At 35.7% G+C, this 21,834-nt stretch overlaps 1 protein-coding gene across 18 annotated transcripts in view; it reads right to left on the bottom strand.

The window, feature by feature from the left end:
- LOC136830685 (calcium/calmodulin-dependent protein kinase kinase 1-like) overlaps positions 1–21,834 on the bottom strand; it is a 426,905-nt gene that overhangs the window by 5,281 nt on the left and 399,790 nt on the right. For 6 of the 18 annotated variants that reach the window (XM_067090377.1, XM_067090382.1, XM_067090384.1 and 3 more), the window contains 8 exons: positions 20,357–20,410; positions 20,068–20,119; positions 15,970–16,071; positions 11,018–11,182; positions 10,188–10,298; positions 9,818–10,017; positions 6,634–6,849; positions 3,004–4,347 (listed from right to left, as the gene is read on the bottom strand). In XM_067090377.1, the coding sequence (XP_066946478.1) occupies positions 3,970–4,347; positions 6,634–6,849; positions 9,818–10,017; positions 10,188–10,298; positions 11,018–11,182; positions 15,970–16,071; positions 20,068–20,119; positions 20,357–20,410 (1,278 nt within the window). In that variant the 3' untranslated portion in view covers positions 3,004–3,969. Of the gene's footprint in view, positions 1–3,003; positions 4,348–6,633; positions 6,850–9,817; positions 10,018–10,187; positions 10,299–11,017; positions 11,183–15,969; positions 16,072–20,067; positions 20,120–20,356; positions 20,411–21,834 lie in introns of those variants that run through there. The other 12 variants (XM_067090378.1, XM_067090387.1, XM_067090389.1 and 9 more) reach the window with 5 other exon arrangements.

The following is a 21,834-nucleotide window of genomic DNA, read 5'->3' as shown; positions in this document are numbered from 1 at the left end:
GTCCTGCAACATCTGAGTGGCATGCCATGACACTAACCACTATACCTGCGGACCAGCTGTTATGGTAATGTTATAGTAAAGTGATGATTGGCTGGCACTAGTGGCCTCTGAAACTCATTTGCATCTTCCCTTTTGCTGTGTAGGGATTTAGATGAACTGGGAGAGGTCTGATCAACTCAAACAGCAGATGAAATACCTTAGCATGTTGATTGACACTAGTAGTGGACAGAGTCCATCCTGCAGACACTTGGATCAGCAGATTCTGTAGGGTATCACCACATTTCCTGTCCTAATAGGAACAATCAGTGGTTATTGAAAACTGTGCTTGGCCACCAGTTATCTATGGAAAAACTTGTGCCCCGTGGGATAATTCACCTGGATTTGCTTCATTGGTCCCTGAAACAACAGTGGTCATTCCCCTTTGGTCCTCAAAGTCCCCATTCTTTTGAACATGGAAATTAGGAAGGATCTTGCTTGGTGGTTGGATGACAGGAACCTCATCCCCGCCAGAAGTGCATGTCTTCTCAGAGTGGCTTGTTTGTCTCACAGGTGGAATTTAGAGGATTGTCACATGCATCAACATTCCTTCCTGAGATGGACACAGCACTTCTGTCATAGCAAGGATTACAATATTAGTTGATGGGACTCATTGCCATGTTTATGAGCTGCAACACAACCACCATCATAAGTGATCTACCAAGGGTGTTTCAGTGTGTTCTCGAGCCATTGACTAGATATATCCTGGACTGTAAGTATGTATTGGCCAATCAATTTAATTGCTCAGGACAGGTCTTAGGGATGGAGTGGTCTCTTTACCAGCATGTACTGGAGAAGTAGTGGAATACGTAAGGAACCATGTGATTAACCTGTTCACCACATGGCTAGACATGAAGCTTCTGGTGTTCTGCTTGTTGTCCACACCTTTTTGCCATTAAACCTGATACACTGAGTGGTTAACCAAATGCTGATCACTTCTAGACTTGTTAGTGTCTCAAAATGACCCAGATGGCTCCCTCTCAACAATCTGTATGGTGTCCTGATCTGCTAGGCATTCTTGTTGAGGCACCATGAGTACTAACCCAATGGCCTGCATTGCTTCAGCAGCTACACCTGCTGAGGTACCACTAGTCAGTGGAGTTACTTGTACTCAAGCTTCTGGAATGGGATCTTGATATGAATGGCAGGGTCTCTTCCACTTAATGCGGGACTCAAAGGGATGGGATCCTTTCATTCTTGTCTGTTACTGATTTCTTGGCAAAAATTTAGACCCCTGTCAGTTCCTGACAAGAGATAGATTCTCTCTCGAATCATCACTTCAAGAGATTTGAAATTTTAGACCCAAGCAATGTTGCTGTCATAATAAAGGGAAAAAACACCACATATTCGCATGGCTAATGCTAGGAGCATAGTTGAACAGCAGTTCTCAGTTATAAAATAGTCTTATGGCAAGCATATTACAGAAAACCTTACAGTAACTGCATTCTAAATACTGTATTGCAAAGCCATTTATGACTTAACAGTCAAAGTTTTAGCCTGAATTACTTTTTATTATGGGATCAATTTGAACAGTCAAGTGAGAATACCAGATGAGGAGGTGGGAAGGTAGATGCTGTGATCAATGCAATGTGATCTGCATTCCTTTTAGCCTTTTACATTTCATCCATTCCCTTTAATCTCTTCCTACTTAACTGACTACAATGCAGTTGGGAGCCAAATGAAGTGCAAAGATTTCCTGGTACTTCCTGCCATGCCCAACACAGGTCATACAAGGTAGTAACACCCCCCCCCCTTGAACAAATGGTCAAATGCAATAATACAACCCAAACTACAGTAAACCATTCTTGACTATTTTCAATCATACTTGGAGTTAATATCCACCTGTAATTTCAGGTATTGCACATAATTTCAGGAATTATGTCTGACATTTATAATGCATCCTCAAGAATATCTAACCTAAGTGCAGTGTATGGAATCTATTCATTCAACATTAAGTGGCTTATCATTACTGATTTGTATGTCAAAACTTTAAATATTGGAATTGTACAATATAATGATTATGGGTGAAAAGCCTCTTGTTAGCAAAAGCACATGAAATTACTGTGTGTAGGCTTTCAAAAAGCAGCTTTTACGGATTGTGACATGAAGCTCAAAATCAATTAAAGCTGCAGGTGAACTTAATGATTACAGTGCTTTTATATTTAACTGAAATACTCATCAAAGTGCAAAAAAAGCTAAAAATTACTCCTATAATGGCTTTTGAAAATTACGAATTCAGAAATTTTTTAAATACATAATGGATTCAGAAATATTTTTGGCCAATAAGTGAATTTTATATTCTGGAGGGCAGATTAGTTATGTTCTGTTTTTTCTTTGACCTCACTCTCTATCATGTATAAAAGAAGGTAATTATTACTGTTAATAATTTACGTGCTGCTGTATGCTGAGAAGTATCAATTGCAAAGATTACAGGGAAAAGTTGGTAATCCTAATTTTAGATAGTACAATCTTTTAAGATATTTAAGTTAAACAACAAATTGATAAAGATAGTATTGTCTGATAAAAAATACAAAAATCACATATTTTAAACAGATAAATGTCTCAGTTCCTTAAAATTACAACTACATGTCTGCTTCTGTGAAAGAAAGTTTAATAAAAATAAGTTACCAAGGTTAATATTTTTATGTGGTTATAATAAGAAAAACTAAATTGCTGTTCTATATCGATATTCTGTAAGTCATATTCAACCACCATTATTTTCATATTTATGTAGATAATGATATTATAAAGTACTGAATAAATTAAAAACTAGTCTCACCAGACCACAGTATCACAATGAACTTAGATCTTGATATCATTTGTGCATTTTTAATCCATATCTTGAAATACTGTATAGAAGTTCTTACTTGGCAAGTAATAAACGTATAAGCTCAAGTAATATGATTTACTTGACATAATTATCTCAATTCAAGAGATATCCAAAAGCATACCACCAAGTGATGAATATTTTTTTTTTTTTTACATTGTCCACTTCTAAAGATTTTCTCTTTTCTATACAGCAGCAGGTAATCTACATTCATGAAAAGAATGTTCGGTAATCTGTAATACAATAATTTTAAGAAACATCTGCACCTCCCTGGGGCGACTGAATCTTTAATTATTAGGTTACACAAAAAATAAAACAACTGCATACAAATCAAAACAAGCACAGCACTTACCTGGATAAACAAGCACACTGAAGGTTTTATGAATACTGTAAAATACTTTTATCTCTAAATATAGCTGAACATACAAGAAACTGGTAAAAGAATAGTGTGTACATATTTTGGAAATTCTAAAAGTGCAATTTATGTATACTTTAGGGACTGTAAAACTTGGTTGTGACAATTCACTTTGTGGCAGTCGTCACTGATTTACATTAAAGATTAAAAAGACTGAATGTGTTTGAAAGAATACTCATTCAAAATATGTTTTCCCTTTCTCCAAGATTTGGTAGCATTCATGAAAGTCAGTTCATTCTTGTCTTTTACTTTTTTAAGAATTTAACCAGGTTTGAAAATAACCCCAACAGTGAGAAAATTCTTTTGATACCAAGCAAACAGTAACTTGAAAAATCTTAGTGTCAACGTGAAGATATCTGAAATGCTTTGGTAACAAAATCCCTAAGATGTCGCAACAGCTTTTTATTTTTATTCTTTAGAATATGATAGTAATAAGCATGTGTCCCACCATATGGAAACAAAACCTACTTTTCATTGTAATATGACACACGCAACTTAACACCTGTTATTAACAATATTTGTGTGCCCAAAAATATTTTGTAATTAAATATGCAATATGCAAGTAAAAACTTAAATTCAAGTTTTGCATTTGGTATCAAGTCTGTTTACAATTTCCCAAGCACAATAGCATTAACATCAAAATCCTTTTACCAGTTTCTAACGTAACATAAGGTAAGGCAAGACATGAGACTTATGATGATGCTTGGTCAGTACTACACCATGGACAATAAAGGCGTGCAGTGCAGGGCGCAGAGTGGAGGAGAGATGTGAGCTGCCGATACCACCACCACCACCACAACCCATACCTGTCCAAGTAGAACTCATACGAACCAGGCGCCGAGTGAGACCGTCCGGCTCGTGCAAACTGCTCCTTGACGAATACATTCATTTTGAATGGATTCTGGAAGCTGTGTTTCTTGAGCATACATTTAATAAGAATAAGCGTCTCCAACTTTGGAATGGAACGGACACAACTCTGTACTTCTTCATCTGTAACCTCAATCAAAACACAATTTTCTTCTTCGGTTGGTAAGGGATACTGATTACCCGCAGTAACCCATGGATGTTCCTAAAAGACAAATGTAGCCAATGAATTTCAGAGAAAAAAAGCCATCATTTAAATGTTTTCAGTGTACTGGTTAAAAAGATACTTTTACACTACTGTTTTCATACTGTACTTAAATTTAAATGAATGTAGATTTATGAAACATTTAATTTACTGTAATTACACTCAGCCTCAAAATACCAAGAAAAATAACTGATAACCATTTTGTAAATAAGTAGCAATAATCTTCTTGAAACCCCCTGCACTGGAATGTAATTACTACATTATAACAGCAAATTATACTTATTAAACTTTGGTTACAATGAATTTTTTGTAATTTAACTATGTTCTTTTAATTTACCCAAAATATGAAAGTTTGACTGAAATACTATGCTCCCAAATATACAATTTTTAAGTAACTTTTCTTTTTCTTAGGCATACAATCCAGAGCCTTTTTTGTAAAAGTAATCCTCATTGTGAGCTGGAAGCGGTGGTAGGTAAGTGAACCCCCACTCACCTGCCATCATCAAGCACTTTTACCATCAGCATCAAGGACTAAGAGGAATGCTTGAGGTGGGATTATGGAAAATACAAATACTGTATAAATTTGTGATTTTTTCCTGTGGGAGTACAAACCATCTTTCAAATAGGAGACTAACTCCTTTGGTGGGAAGGCAGTGTCTCACCTGACTTTCAAGTTGGATCTCCACATGGAAATGTCGTGCTCCCTGTCACAATAGTGAGCAGTGTAGCAATACTGTTTTGAACTTCTACATGAACTAACATAACGATGTCAGGTTGATAGGGCTCTAAGCCTGAGTGATAAGTCCTTAGATTCTCACTCATTTGGAAGAACCAAATATACCACCTGTGACGGGAATGAAGTATAGTATCTATTAGGTGTGTTAAATTAAAAAGGAAAGCAAATGGAATCCCAGGCCTGGTCCAGAAAGTACTCAGCCTGGCTGCTGCCTCCCAAAGGAAGGAAGAGTAGGAACTGGTCACTCAACCTTTCAACCTCCAGCTGTGTGTCCTTGAAGTACTTTAGGCGAGATGCCTCTTTGTCCAATAGGGGCACAGATAACTACATAACCTGTTCAGCAGCTACCACAAGTCCTAAGGAAAAGGTATCAAGGGCTTTTGGGCAACCCCCTCTGGTAGAATGAAGTAAAGGTGGTCTGGCATCTTTTAAACATCAGCCCTTGTTGCTTGTGAAAGTGAAATGCCAGAGACAGCCCAGAACCTGACTTTGTGAGGTCTTGCCCTAAATGCACAGCTGTCCTCTTTGCCAGATGAGTCATAAGCTCATAAGCCAACCGAATAATAATTTGTGTGAAGGCAAGTTCTCGAAAATTCCTTAACACGCCCTTTTGTGAACTGATATAGTTTTGAATTAGTCTGTAGGCCATGCAGAGTGTAATTATCAAAATTAAGTACTAGTACAAATGCGACCATGGATCACATAGCTAAGACTCATAGAGTCTTAGCTGTGCCTTGGGAATTTAAAAATTGTACGGGGCAAGGTAAAATAAGTCACATAGCTGAGTGAAAAAGCCACAAAAAGGAATGAATAAAAAGTACAGGGCAAAAGCAATAAAACTGGAGCCAAAGGGATGCTACTGTGAATCTCAAGTAATATCTTGGTGTGTAGCACAGCACAAGACACAGTTAGCAATACCCTTCTACAGGGCTTGCAGAGAGAGGATATAAAAGAATGTTATCTATAGGCTAGATGTCCTTAATTAGAACTCTAAAATGGAAGTAAATATAAAATGAACAAAAGGTAAAAACTATTAAGAGGAAAAAGCTTTGAAATTTGCATTAGATTTTCACAAAGCTATTTCAAGAATGGATAACTAAATTTGAACACTCCAAGTATTTAACCTGTTAAATACAGAACAAAACTGGATTAGACAGTTCTACTGTGGTGCCTATCTTGCTACAAACATACCAGCTACATAGGTTTGTTTAACTGTCGTCAATATTTCAACATATTCACATCATTGTAATCGAGAATTAACAAGAGACCAAGTGCTGGACACTTATTAAAACTTTTTATCATCAAACAACGTAATTAAAACTCGTGGATAAGAGATGTAGTTGAATCTGCAATCATGAACAAGTTGTGGAACATGATCAAATTATTCTGATAAAGAACTGCTGTACACGACAAAGCAAGAAATCAAAAAAACGATTTTACTGTCGCTTATAACCTAAGGATGCATGATATTCTTTACATTTTTAAATACATAAAGTACATAGTACTGTACAAATGATTAATAAATACATGACTTGAGGGTGAATACAAACCTTAATTTCTGGCAGTGTTATCCTTTGGTTTGGGTTCTTCTCTAACATTAATGATATAAGATCCTTTAAATCACCAGAGACAAATGGTGCTGGTGGGAAGGTGAGAGGGGAGCTTCTAATTTTATCGTAGAGGACAACTATATTTTCATCACGAAATGGGAGCTTGCCATAGACAAAAGCATACAAGGTTACTCCTAAAGCCCAAATGTCAGCTGCCTGTTGAGGAGAAATGAAAGCAATGTGATTAATTTCTTTATTAAGAGGCAACAATATTAATTAAGGATTTTATACTAATTTTTCAAAAATGTTTACCTGATGGACAGAAATGTCTTTTGCACAGTGAATATTACAGTATACTGTACATGACTTGACTTCAAACAGAAATGTCGTCCATATCAGTTATCCAGTTAAACCTCATCCATGATGGTTACAATTAAAACTGATTATATTACACTATAATTACGATTAATACCTGTATAATCAAAAGTGTATTCCATGCTTATCTTGCTAATCAATATTGTAAAATGTGTTATTTTTGGCTCGTATAAAACTGAACTGATAAAGTCAACTAAATTACCCTAATTTTATGTATACAATTCCCATATTTAAAAATCAGTAGATTTAGGATAGAAAAAAATAAGCTGTTTGAAACCATCTTTGTAATACCTGTCCAATACTTCTCAAGTTCATGAGGAGTAAGAAATGAATAAAAATGGCAACATAATTTCTGGTAGAAACATAATTAACATCACTGCATAAGGAACAAGTCATGATCTATGATAATTGCCAATGACTTAACAAATTTAAAATATACATTATCACAGACTACATAAATATATTTAATATGAATTTGACTAAATGCATATGAAACAGAAATTGGTTTGTTTAGCCTTACCTATATATAAATGGTTTAAGGACAATTTTACATCATAGAGGTAGAAGGAAAAGAAAGTCAATAAAGTGAGAAAGGTGGGGATTGCCTAGTGACTTAAGGAAACAGTAATAAACATAGGACCTGTAAAATACAGGTCATTGTTCAAAGGAAAATTTTTCTAAAAAAATCTTTTCTCATAAATCCAAACCATAGCCTTGCGCTTCAGTTTTAACTGGCCAACGAAATGTATATTTAGTACACCAAATATGTCACTAACCTAGCTTATTCACAATCAAGCCTTACTTTAAAAAACTGATGTGTTTATTCAACTGTAGGGAAGAAGAAGGGGAACTCTTGTGTGAGACAATGTCTTGTATTCATTTTTTTTAAGCAATAATTTTGTAACAGATGATATTTGTTCTGACCCGTTTACAACCCTATGCTTTCATATATGGAGTGCTCACGCTTGTCGCTCTTTGGCTGTTCTGATTCATCTCTGAATAAGCAAAATCCTAATGCTAGGCCTATGGTCATGTGTGACCTGGGGTGGCCTACCTTCTCCCATTGTGTTCACAGCCACTGCAGCTTTTGCATGCTTCTGATTTGTCTCATGCGTTTGTTCATATTGTTTCTTTGTTCTTTGTGCTGGGATAATGTTTTCAGGTATGAAGGTACAGTATGTGGATAAATCTGTCACGTCCACCCACTCAAGGAGGCTGTAAGATAACTCAGTTTGTATTTTATATTATATCTAATGGTGTAACAGGTCTTGCCCAAAGTAGGTGGACTAACCAAAAATGGACCATAAACATTTTGTTGAAAAGAGTGAAGACCACTTCACTGACTGAGGAATAACCCTAATTACTGACTTCTCTTGGAGACAGAGCAGTCTGGAGTTTTAAATGTAAAAGCCAAGCACTGGCAGGGAGGCATAGAAAAATTGGTGGCAAGGATGCACCTTCTCAGATGTCCCATCTGTCAATTCACCAAGTCTACATCAAATATTCCTGTTCCTGTCAGTGATTTATTACTTTTAGAATTGTCACCTCCGGTAACATACACTGTTGACAACATCAGACTAAACCAACTGTTTGTGGTGTTCTTCATTTCTAAAAGAATGCCACATTTAAGTAGTACTACCGTATTATCCAATCTTGTCTGACCAATTGTGTATTTGATGAATAACCCCTAAAGACCCAATCCCTGAATGCAGAACAACACCTACAGTTAAACATATTCTTAGCCATTGTCTAACCAGCAACATATACTGCATCAATTATCAAAAACAAATACTGTACTGTATATGGAAGATATTTTGCCAGAATCTTCAAAATTTTATGGTACTCTTATTATTACATATGTAAGGAGTTGCAAGATATTAAATAAGATCTAATTTAGTTCATGAAGGGCACACCCTGTGGGCTGCCAGCCCTGTTAGAGTTAACACTGTCAACTTAGTCGCCTTGTTATATTATTTTATTTAATAATCAACAGCAATCATGCTGAGAACTTCCTCACCGGGGAATATGTTACTTTTAAATCCAAAATGTACTATGGCTATAAAATTAATTTTTCTGGTATATTGATGTAATTCAGATGAATTTGACATTAAATTCTGCCAAAACTGCTTGGTTAACCCATTGCCTCTCTCGCTTATCTAACAGTATTGAGGGATAGGTAGGAAACTGCCAACTGGGACCTTTGCACTGTTAACAAAAACTAGTGAAGTACAGGGATGCATCCAAATTTAACCTTCCCTATTTAACCTGAGTCATACTCTACCTGAAAGGGTGGTGGAAGTGGCTCATCAAAGCCCACCTAACCTAACATGACCTGACCTAAGGCACCATTAATCACAGAGTAACAATATTTGCTTCATACCTTGGTTACGTAACCTAACCTTCGGCACTGTTAGACACAGAGTGTCAGTATTTGCTTACTAGTTATTTGTCATCACGCTTGTCACTATCTAAAAATTAAATAAGTCAGCCCTTGGTCATTACCTTAATTATGTTTGTTGCATATACTACATGAACTTACCCCATACATAATTAAAGCTGAGTCATATGATATTTGAGAAGATTAGCAGTTCAAATTCATAGTATTTGACCGTAATCTAGTTGACCACACAATCCTCCCATTATGCAGCCTTTGTGGAGTCCTAACATACATAATCTTTTTATAATTGCACTTTTCGAACCATTTATGGCTGACAGGTTGTAGATACAGCACTCGGTACTGCTTGCAATATAACCCTCTCTCGTTTAACTTTTGCTCTGTATGCATGCACCACATAAATAAAGACTTTACCTTTCCAGAATATTTGTGTCGTGACGTAGAAAGAGCTTCAGGAGCCATGAAAGCTGGTGTTCCTGCAGTATTTGTTAGGAAAGCGTCTTGGCCGTCAAATTCATTACAGACGCCGAAGTCTGCAATCTGAATGTGGCCGTTGTCGCCCAGCAGCAAATTCGATGGCTTGATATCTCGATGAATAATCTTTTGATAATGTACTGAAAATGGAAAGTACCATTCACATTCATGACCAAAAATCGAATTATTATTATTATTTTTAGTATTAACGTAAATGGGTTCATTGTGAAATGTAGTTGAAAGCAAGCAAGATGTGTACAAACTTAGTTACAGTATATGCAATGCAAAAATCTGGACTTAGAACACTTACAATACTCCAGACCAAGTACTACGTCTCTGAAATAGACCCAAGCTTGGTCTTCAGATAACGGAGAGTCGGTGGGCACCTCTAAAACCTCGCCCTTTTCGAGTAGCTCGAATGCTGCAAATAAAAAATAGTAGTTAATTTAAACATTCTGAGCGCATATTCAAGGTAAATCAGGATTCTATTACACAGGCATAACAACACCACTGATTTTGGACATGGTTTTGGACCACTTTTATTTGCATATATACAACTACAAAAAATTTTGTTCCTATTTTTAGGTAATTTTATTTGGCCTCTTCTTGCTCATTTATTTTTTTTTATCTTGGTTACAAATTTTATTGGGAAACTTTACAAAACTGTATTAAGAAGGTGCTATTAGTGTTACATATACAGTACATTATACATGGAGTGTGGGTAAAGACCAGAGACACCAGGCTCTCAAACTCACACTTTGTGTGAATATTTTACGTATAAACGGGTGGATGTCGTTATCGGGAATCACTCTATGACCAAGTTGGATGGGAGGAAAAATTAGGTATAAAAATAGTAATTCGAGCATTTAAAACCAGACAGTCTGATTCCTTCTAAAACATATCGTCCAATACATGTAGAAGCACTTTTTCGGCTTCTTGCTTACAAAATTTATTTCAAATTAAATGAACTCGATTAATACATTTCCCATCACAACCACACCAAGTCATAATGAAAGCGGAAAAGTTAACCGATTAATTTATGCAAAACTAGCGCAGCAGGAAAAATCAAACATCAGTCATTCCATCCTCAAGCTGAATCAAAAGTTGCCTAAAATTAGTCGCCAAAGTTGATTCACGAACCCATGTAGAAGTTGTCTTCGTCAGGATCATTGAGAACTTCGACGAGTTTAACGACATTTGGGTGATTGAGCTTCTTCAGGATGGCGATCTCTCTGTGAACCCGGTCGAGGGGGTTTTCAATGGGCCGGCCGCCTGACGCTCTCTGAGGTGGCAATCGTCCTTTCACTGGAAAAAAGAAAGCTATTAGAGTATCAGTCATATTTTCTATGAGTTAAAAGCTACGTGACACCAACACCCCATGTATTTGCAGTGGGATGTAACATTTTGTATATTACATATACAAATAACATTGTTTACAGGAGAGAAATGTTTCAAACTTGATTCCTACATAAACACTGTAAACATCAGCCAAATTACGGAAGTTAAATCTGAAAGATAAGAATGCTTCAGTCCTCCGCAGATAACTGATGGCCAGGAAATGCTATAAACAATTAATCAGGTCGTTATGTATTTCCAATTCAACAGTGCTTCAAGCATAAAAATTCACTGATAATATATGCTCAAGTTCTATTTGGATATTTTCACTATTCGCCAGCAAAATATTATCTTCAGAACAAGAAGCAATACCTCCCCGTCCTTGTCAATTTGTATATGAAATAATTTTTCTTTTACTCGTGGTAAAGATGACTCTTCCATTAATGATTGTACATACAACTTCAAATACTAGCAATTTCTTCAACTAAGCAGAATAATGACAATATTATTCATATCTATCAAGCGCTGTATTTGTTTTAGTCAAATCAATGTAAGAAAGAAATATCAACATGAGCCCAAGTGGACTTGGGTTGCATAAATGTTTGAGTGTGTTTACAAACAAACAAACCTGAAGCCATTATTTTTTTACATATGCATGTACAGTGAAGTTTTCAGTTTACACACTGTTATATATAACTGCACACTAAGTGGAAAGTATTTTTTCCACCTCGATGAAGTACTTTCTAAACAAGCTGTCACTAGAAATTTAAAAATTCACAAGGATTAAAAACCACCTTATAACGTCAAAAGTATAAAACTCACTCTGTCGATGAAATATTTACAGTATATCCAGACCCCGTCAGCTTAGTATGATCATTTATTGAACGATTTATCTCTATAATAACTGACGTTTCATTTAAAACTGGTTTGTAAGACATGAAAGCTTTGCAGCCTAACTTAATACATCATAAATTTTCATCATGTTAACACTATCAGCCTCACTTAATACACCTACAGTTTTCCTTACACAAAAACTATCGCATCTCCTTTATCTTATAACAATGCAACAGTACAAAGAAACATATAACGAAGGCTCACATACATATCAGAATGCTAATTACACCAATTACAGTAACTACAGAAAAATGATTGTGTTTAGTTAGTAAACAAATTGCCATATATTTACATTTTCCAACGTAGGGCAAGATGATGTTGGTTCTTGCAAAACAGATCAATTTATGACACTCGCTTCCTAAACTAACCTGCTTTCCTCTTTGTCCCTGAATTCTTCAAGATGTCCACTGATGCTATAATACTTTTTTGCATCTTTTCTTGCAGTGATCTAGCTTACTTTAGGTTACTACGCCTTTCTCGGTCCTTCACAACATTCCAGAGGTAACTAACATTAGGAAGCTAACTAATGCTTTGAACAAGCGAGTGGTACAAACACTCAGTGGGTGTTAATGTTTAAATAAATCATGAAATTTAGGCTATAAAGCCAAACACTGGGCCACTTTTGGTGAGACAACTTCAATCTTAATAAGTACACTCCATCCTAAACTGAAAAATGATTTACAGGGTCATAAGAGACAATTTCAAGAAAAAGGACCAAAATGTGGAAAAAAAAAACCTGGTTTTGTAAGGTCGTCGTAGGTCGAGTTGTTTGCATGTTCCACAGAAGCTTAGATAGTTCTTATCATTCTGAGTTACCTGTACTTAGACAACGCGTCTACATTAGCTAAGTACCGCAAAATCTAAGTCCACAATAATACTAACACTGAAGTGACATTATTGTATATTAAAACATACTTGATACAGAGGAAACAGAGTGCTAAACAATAAAACTACCATGTTAAAGAGAATACGATTTTTTTTTCAAAGACGGATTGACGATGAAAACTAGCAATGATGAATAAGTGAATAAGCAACAAGAAAAATGACAGTGAGAGAACTTCTCCTGCATTAGACTACTACCAGCCAACTACAGATGGAGATACTCGTGAGATATACATACGTATTATCCACTGACATATGCAACAACTTTTAACGGACAGTTAAAATTAAACTAATGTGCTAAAACTAAAAAACAACTGCGATTAGGTTAAATAAATAACTGTTAAGGCAAAAATCAGACTAGTTAAAATCTGTGGACATAAATTCAGGTGAAAAAAAAAGTTATTATATACATAAGTCAGATGACATTTAAGAACTACCTCAGACATATATCGGTTCGCATGTCTATGGATACGACACAGCTAACCAAGTTTAAACCATAAGACATGGTTATAATATGACGGTCAAGGAACACGAAATGCATAAAATAATCACAGAAAAGGTGGTGTTGACATGGTGGTACCATGAAAGCTCTGAACAGAACGTAATACCACGACGAAAAGTTCAACGTTTAGTCAAGACTGTTGATAAATATATACCAACTATTTACTCCTCCATCTATATTCGATAAGAGAATGAATATCTTTGGTTCTGAAAATGTCAAACTTACATCAAAGACACTCTTAACTAGCAAGGTGTCAAACAACTGATACACCCTGATCCCGCAAATCCACTGGATGGATTGGTTTCAATTAGACTGTCAATTCTCGAGTTGAATCAGACTGGTGGTCCTGGGTCGGTAGATTTCGTCTATTAAATAGCTCAATTATTATCACATTTATTTACTATTAATTGGACACAAAAAATAAAACTGAAACCTGGGATGATTTCCCCTAGAGTGAACTTGATAAAACTGTTTTCACCTTTATTTCTCTATATTTAAGGTTTCAAATGATGGAAAAGGAGGGTAGTAGTTCCCATGGCAACTCAAAGACCACAACTGATCTTCTTGAGCTCTTGAATAAATTTTATTACCTCTCTTTTTCAAAATCAAGAGACTGCTTTGAATAACAGCTGAATAACATTACAGAACATTTCTGAGACGTATCATGCTGGTAGGAAGAATGTCGTATAATATTTCTACTTATTCTATTACAAATATATGGCGTATATGGTGTACATAATACGTAGGCATCTTTTAAATGATTTCTTAAGTACTTCAGATAAAATACAAATCAAATGTAAATGCCGATCAAATGTAAATGTAGATCAAATGTAAAAATAACTCACACATTAAAGTAGTTTATATACCAAAATATCGAACTCAGTATATGAGGCATTTGCACTATACAGGAATACTGCGCACTAAGCGAGTTTTCACTTAAAAATAAAAACCGCTTTAAATTGTAACCAGAGTAACAGTGCTTACTAAACGAATTATCTCGAAACAATATTTAATTCATAAATGGTGTGTAATTCGTTTAAATTAAATTTATGTACACCAGAGGAGTCTACTATATTTGTCGAAAGTAAACCTGACGTTTTATTTTAGGAAACTGCTCATTTTCCCTTGCTTACGTATGAAAGTGTCATATATGTTTCAGTAAATATACGAGGTACATAATACCATGTACTGTTGCAATGGGATCTTATGGTAAATATTAAGACAATTCGCTTGAAATATCAAGTATAAATACCTAAACATTAGTAGCATTCTGCGACAAACATAACCACAAAATATAATCTGTTTTAGCTTACTGTAATATCAGTCGTTTGGCTGCTAGGTATTTACTGTCTCGTATATAATTAGTCACTTGAAATTAATTAAAGGGCAATTAGAAATGTAACCGGAAAATCGTAGACATTCACCCCAGATAAAATCGCAAATGAGTTACTTAATTCTACTCGTGAAAATTATCTTAAACGTTCTGGACGAAACAACAAAACATATTGTGGTTTTATATAACCCTGTACAGAAAATATAAAACAACAAAATAACTACCAACAGGCGTCGCATTCCATCAGCAATATCCTGAATAATAAAGAAATTGTCATAAAATTATATTAAGTCTTGCCGAACTGGCTTCGAGTCACTTCGATCAATTTGCAAATTACGAAGACAATAAATAAATAAATAAATAAATAAATAAATAAATAAATAAAAATTGCTGATTAAAATTTCAAGTGTAGCACACTGCTACTATACCAGGTGCTTACCTACTGAATAAAAAATAAATTGCATCAGAAAGAATGAAAGATCATTTTCTACACAAGACTTGCAATGTCTACTACATTCCAGCTCGTGTGTGTCATAGTTTTGGTATACATCTTTGTAAAAGCATGTATACGTAAATACAATACATATATTAAATGAAAACAGATATACATGAGCATGACATATAATAGAAGTACCATGGTGAAATCAAACATATCACAGCACTCTGATATCTGTAAAACAGTTAGTAATAAAGTTATTCATTAATTCTAAGTTATATACTAAGGGTCTCGTCTTATCTTACAACAACTATAAATATATATACATAAATACTTCTACAAGCAACTCGTGAAATCAGGAAGAACGTCCGTTCCGGAGCTCCCCCGACGTCTTTGAGATAACGTAAAACAAACTCGCTACATCAGCTGCTGGAGAGACAAAAAGCTGCCGCGGAGTGGTGTGTCTTTTCGTGTGTGCACAGGCCAGCCATTGGTGTGCACTGCTGCCAGGGGACAGGCATAGCGGGGGACCAGATCTGTACTGTGGAAGGGGGATGAGGAGGGGGGTTAAAGGAAGGAAGGCAAAACTTGGAGTTTGGAGTTTGTGCCAAGCAGGGCCAACAAACGAGAGAAGGAGGAGGAGGAGGAGGAGGGAGCTGAGGCTGATGCACAAACACACGCACGCACACACACACAAACGCCAGACTTACCTCGATGCGTGGGAGGGGAGAAGCTGGCCTGTCGGTAGTTCGGGCTGAGCGAACGGACGTGTTGCGAAGCCTCGGATTCGGCCCCGATGGTCCAGGCACGGCCTGCTCCCGCCATGCACAACGCCAACACACCAGCACAACGACACCAACAGAAAAAATGACAAAAATAACGATAAAAATGGGAGAGGGAAGGGTTAGAGACGCCTCATGCTTGGATGCGGCCAGTATCGTCATCGCCCCGTGGCGGGGTAGACAACCCCCCTTGGGTTGGAGGACGTCGCAAGCAGCGATTTAAAAAAGTTATTTGATTGCTTGCTTTGGCAACGATTCGAAGCAATTCCTAAGACTGCCTGCGACTGCTTGCTTGCTTTGCAATGTCTTGCAGCAGCATTCTTAAAAATTGCTTGCTTGCTTGCTTTACAATGCCTTGGAGCAGCAGTTCTTAGAAATTGCTTGCTTGCTTTCATTAAAATTTCTTGGAGAAGCAGTTCTTAAAAACTGCTTGCTTGCTTTCACTGCAATGTCTTGCACCAGCAGTTCTTAAAAGCTGCTTGCCTTGCAATGTATTGCAGCATCAGTTCTTAAAAACTGCTTGCCTGCTTGCTTTGCAATGTATTGCAGCAGTAGTTCTTAAAAATTGCTTGCCTGCTTGCCTTACAATGTATTGCAGCAGAAGTTCTTAAAAATTGCTTCCTTGCTTTGCAATTCTTTGTAGCAATGCCTTGTAGTAGCTCTGACAAAAAACCGATTACCTGCTTTGCAACGCCTCTACCCAGGGCACGATTCATACTGGCACGGAGAGGTTGCGAAAGTATATCAAAAGTGAGGGAATGATAGCACATAAGCGTGGTAAAAAAGAGTTGGGGGAGGGGGGAAGGGGGTAAGATCGTGAAACTGAAACATGCACATAAACAATAATAATAATACCTTCGCCTCTCGCACTCTTTCCTTCCATCACAATCGAGGGAGATGACCATCTATGTCGTTTTGTTTTTGACACCGGCGATACAAATATTAATGCAGATTGATATGTTTATGAAAGGAGGTTTCAGTGTTACGGAACTGTTTATTTATTCAAAAAAGTTACTCAAAATAATATTCTAGTATAGGAATTACTGCTTTGCGTAGTTACATTCAACACCAAATCAAACGGAAAAATGAATTATCAACATCTAAAAATCATACAGTTCATGAAGTATTTCGTTAACTCCTCACATAATTAATTTGTGATAACTGATTTATGATTAGTTATATTTAATTATCTACTAAATCAAATACCTCCATCATACAATAAAAATATTCTGTCATTTACTGATACGATTATTGCAATATTACGATAGGAATTCTCATATAAGAATTCTTCGTTCGTTACCAGTAAATACAGCCAAATGGCAATTACAGAAATAAAAAAAGTTCAGAATCATATTTCGATATTACGAAGTAAAATGCAAATTAGAAATTTAAATTTGACAAGTCTAAAAGCATTAAGCTACAACAAGGAAGCTAAATAGATTCGCATTTTCACTCAACTTCAATAAAATCGCCGAATAAAAATTTTAAAAACCAAGTAGGAAAATTCATCAGCATTTTTATCGGTCTCTTGGAGTAGAACCTTCTCGCTTCTTTCTCGACTAGATAAGCACATTAAGGTGCCCTCCCCATCGGCCTCTAATAACAAACTAAACACTGTGATGGAAAGAACAGTGAAGGAGGTAAATGAAACAAATAAAAACAAGTGCAAGAGGGAAGTGTCGTGGGGGACAACCTGATTGCCTGTCGTGACTGAGGGTGTAACTTCCTCGTCCTTCTAAACTGACCTGAATTAAAAACATCAAGTTGCAATTCTATACAGTTTTTTTCACAACAGACAATGCAAGAAATCTTTCTTGACTTTTCAATACAAGAAATGGCTAACAGGCATGAGTATATCACTTTTTTTTTTTTTTTTTTGAAGGTGTAACGGCCATTCTGGATTAATGCAAACATACCTTTTCTCATTTAATGACAGAAATTTGCAAACTGGTTACGTGAGTATACACTATGTACACAATATACAGAAAAAAATTGTACCCAAACTACTGTTACTAAACATACTGCGTGACTACGGTTTGTTCATCTAACTATTTAGGGAATATTTTACATGAAACGTTTTAGTTTCTCTTAGATTTCAGTCGAGGATTGTGCCAAACCCTTACAAATACCATGGGAAGTTATTCACATGTGTATTAATTATCCAGTTCCGGCTCAGATCTCAATAGAAACTGTTACACTATTACTATGATTCAAAAGGTCATTATACTGTTTAATTTCGTCTACTGTAATTGCTACACTGATGTTCTCTCCTCAATTTCTTATAATCAGATCACCACATTCCAACTAAGCTTTTATTAAGATTCTCCTCTTAGTGACGCTTGCTAATTTCTTCAGGAAAACTACCCAAATTACTGAGCATTTCATTTACAAAACTTTTAAGTATAAACATCTGAATCAATTCCTAAGTCCTACTTAACTAATTTCCTCCAAGTATGAGAAACCAAAACTATACTAACCACCTGAGATGCTCGTGGGTAAAAGTTTCATTTAGAATAGCTCTTAATCCTTCCATCTGAATTACCGATTTTTTTATTAACCATACCTCAGTGTTGGTAAACCAATCCTCTAAATTAGTTTCTAAATATTATTGTTATTTTTCTACCCCGTATGCATTGTCCGTTTGCATTCCCAAAGATTCATTCCGGCGACTTAATTCCTAGATTTCGTTTTAAGGAAATTATTTTTAATATTTTCCGTGGTATGTTTTAGCTTAAGTGCTCAACTATTTTTTTTATAATTACTTCCACATAATTGTATTGAGGGTCTCCTTCTAAACCAGTGATTAACCCCTTTCACTCAATCAGGTTCTGAAATCTTTCTTAACTTAGCAACCTAGCACCCAAAAAAAAAAAAAAAAATTGGTTTTCATTCCAACGTAGTGTTAGCTTTAGATTCCGGCGTTCATACTTCGGCCTTATTACGTAACTTTCCCCTTAAATGAATTAGTGTTTACTATACATCTAACACCATTGCTGATAACAAATATTACAAGTAAGCTACTTCGATTTTTGTTTCCCTCTGAATTAGCTTTCACTTTTCACCCTCAAATTAACAATCTTGTAGACCCCATCCTAGCCTGTTCTCATTACTAAGTCACCCGATATTAGTTTCTGTAATTTCAGCCTACCTATTCACTCAAATTTTTTCTCATGGCACGAATTAGTTCCTACAAATTCAACTTACTGTCATTGTTTCCACCTGATTAGTTTCTATATCTCACACATTCACGTTAAAAACTCTACTAATTAGGTTTCTAAGTCTTCATTCTAACTCCAGCGTCAACATTTCGCTAGATGGCAAAATTCAACACGACTGTCTAAATCTAATCAAGATGCTCCAACCTCACACTCTCAGTACAGAGTACACATTCAAACATATTCTACAAGACTATAACAAGTGACTTCCTAAAACTAATCATCGGTAACTAATCTAATGCGCATTTCTCAATCCCTAATCCAAACCACAGCTATATTTTTGACATACAAAATGGTTACATCTATCTATTGTTAATGGAGCAGGTTAACACAAGTATGAGTCAGACGTATCAAAATGCTATGCACACCTAAGGAGGGGAACAGTCTAATATCTAGAATCTAGACGACAACAAGATTTGACAGTTCACAGCTGATTATCTACTCTTACCTTCGCGCAATTAAAACACCATTACCGAACAAGAAACGCTTAATATAGTCATGGCCTGGGCTCCCTTCATCAAGGGTTATTGGTTCAACCTTCCAGGTAAGCAGAAAACAGGTATAAAAGGTATAATATAAAAGGGAGGAACAACATCGCCAAGTATAAGCTCTTTCACGCACGTGCCGAAACAACGAGGTCTGTTCACCGCTGAGTCACAACAGCTCAAAAAGCTACAGTGTCAGTATATATAACGAAATCAAACAACAAGGCCGTGAAGAGAGAGAGATAGAGAGAGGTAGCCAAGATTAAAACGACATCAAATCGCGGCAAAAAAAAGGAAAGGGGAAACCCGGCAGTAGTCCCACTCACCGAAACAGCCGTGTTTCTTCATCAGCTTCTTTTTGGAGAGAATCTTCATGGCCTGCAATGCGATGGGATAATGGTGTCAGTGGAATCCAGTTTTAACTATAAATATCTACAGGTGACAAAGTGTAATAAGCAACTATACACACAAAACAACTCGAGATATCTTAAAGATGAGAAATTGAGAAATTTCACATTGCACGTTAATCTAGTGAACATCAGAACAAAATACTTTCTCCGCTATCAGTATCAGACAGAATAAAAAAAAGTCCTAAATCATGAATTCATTACTTACATAGTGAGTATCATCTTCCTCATTGTAGGCCAATTTGACGATGCCATAGGACCCCTGGAGAGTAAAGAAAATCATATTAGATAAAAGACTGAAAATAAATTTTAAATGTTTGTACCCTAAAAAAAAAAATTCTTCTAAAGAGGACAGGGCACAGACGAAGATTACAAAATTCTAATTGCTAAAAAGGAATGAGCACTTTCTAAAGTTAGAAGCACTAGGTTACCGTACAAAATAATGTCACTTTCCATGTATCTATCATTGCAGACTTTTCTCCAGTCGTTTTAAAAGTTAATGTAGAAGTTCCATAATTACAAGAACGAAAAAATCCTTAGTTGTGCATCAAATGTCCTAATGCTCGTATATGTAAATTCATTATGTAAAACACTTGTAAAATTGAACAGAATTTCTCTTAAACAAATGATTACATTTTGTCTAGAAAGCATATCACTCTATGAATAAACTGTAGTTATTATGTATCAACCATTGCATATCATAAAGAGAGAGAGAGAGAAGAGAGAGAGAGAGAGAGAGAGAGAGAGAGAGAGAGTAAGTAAAACTCAATATTCCCTATATACCCCACGAGTAAACACCACGTAACAGAAAGACGTAAAAGTAAGCACGAATAACAGCAAACATCGAAAGGTCATCATTCATTTACTCAGTGAGTCAGTTCCAAACAAGAACACAACACGTTGTTTACACCCAGCCCGTGACCACGAGTATTACTGGCAGCGGACGAGTTTAATAATATCTGAACAACATAAAATGATTCAGCTCTTACAGATTTACACTGTTTCTTTGTAGTTATCAGATGACTGTTCTATCCTCTTCTTACTTTTGTCGTGGGAATAAGCACGTGTCGATAACAATCATTCAGTTGATAGTAAGTTTGGCACTTAAAGAAGATAGTATCTTGTAAAGGAAAACTTATGCATATGTGTAGTTTGTGTTTTGTAAATGAAAACTTATATTTGTACTCGATCTTGAATTGACGGAGCCTCTACATTACATATTATAGAAGTTAGGGTTTTATCTTAAGACTTAAAAACATATTTTGTCGGTTATTGTAACCAATTACTTATATATCAGTGACATTTGCCTAATTACTTATATATAAGTGACACATTCCTAATTACTTATATAGAAGTGACACATTTCCTAATTCCTAATTACTTATATATAAGTGACACATTTCCTAATTCCTAATTACTTATAAGTGACACATTTCCTAATTCCTAATTACTTATATATAAGTGACACATATCCTAATTACTTATAAGTGACACATTTCGTAATTACTTATATATAAGTGACATTTCCTAATTACTTTTATATAAGCGACACATTTCCTAATTACTTATAAGTGACACATTTCCTAATTACTTATAAGTGACACATTTCCTAATTACCTCTATATAAATGACACATTTCCTAATTTCTTATAAGTAGCACATTTCCTAATTACTTTTGTATAAGTG

The sequence above is a fragment of the Macrobrachium rosenbergii genome, chromosome 47 (genome assembly GCF_040412425.1).
Source record: "Macrobrachium rosenbergii isolate ZJJX-2024 chromosome 47, ASM4041242v1, whole genome shotgun sequence".
In the NCBI taxonomy this organism is placed as follows: domain Eukaryota; kingdom Metazoa; phylum Arthropoda; class Malacostraca; order Decapoda; family Palaemonidae; genus Macrobrachium; species Macrobrachium rosenbergii.
The sequence above is the reverse complement of the archived record's forward strand: the minus strand, read 5'-3'. Positions and strand labels throughout refer to the sequence as shown.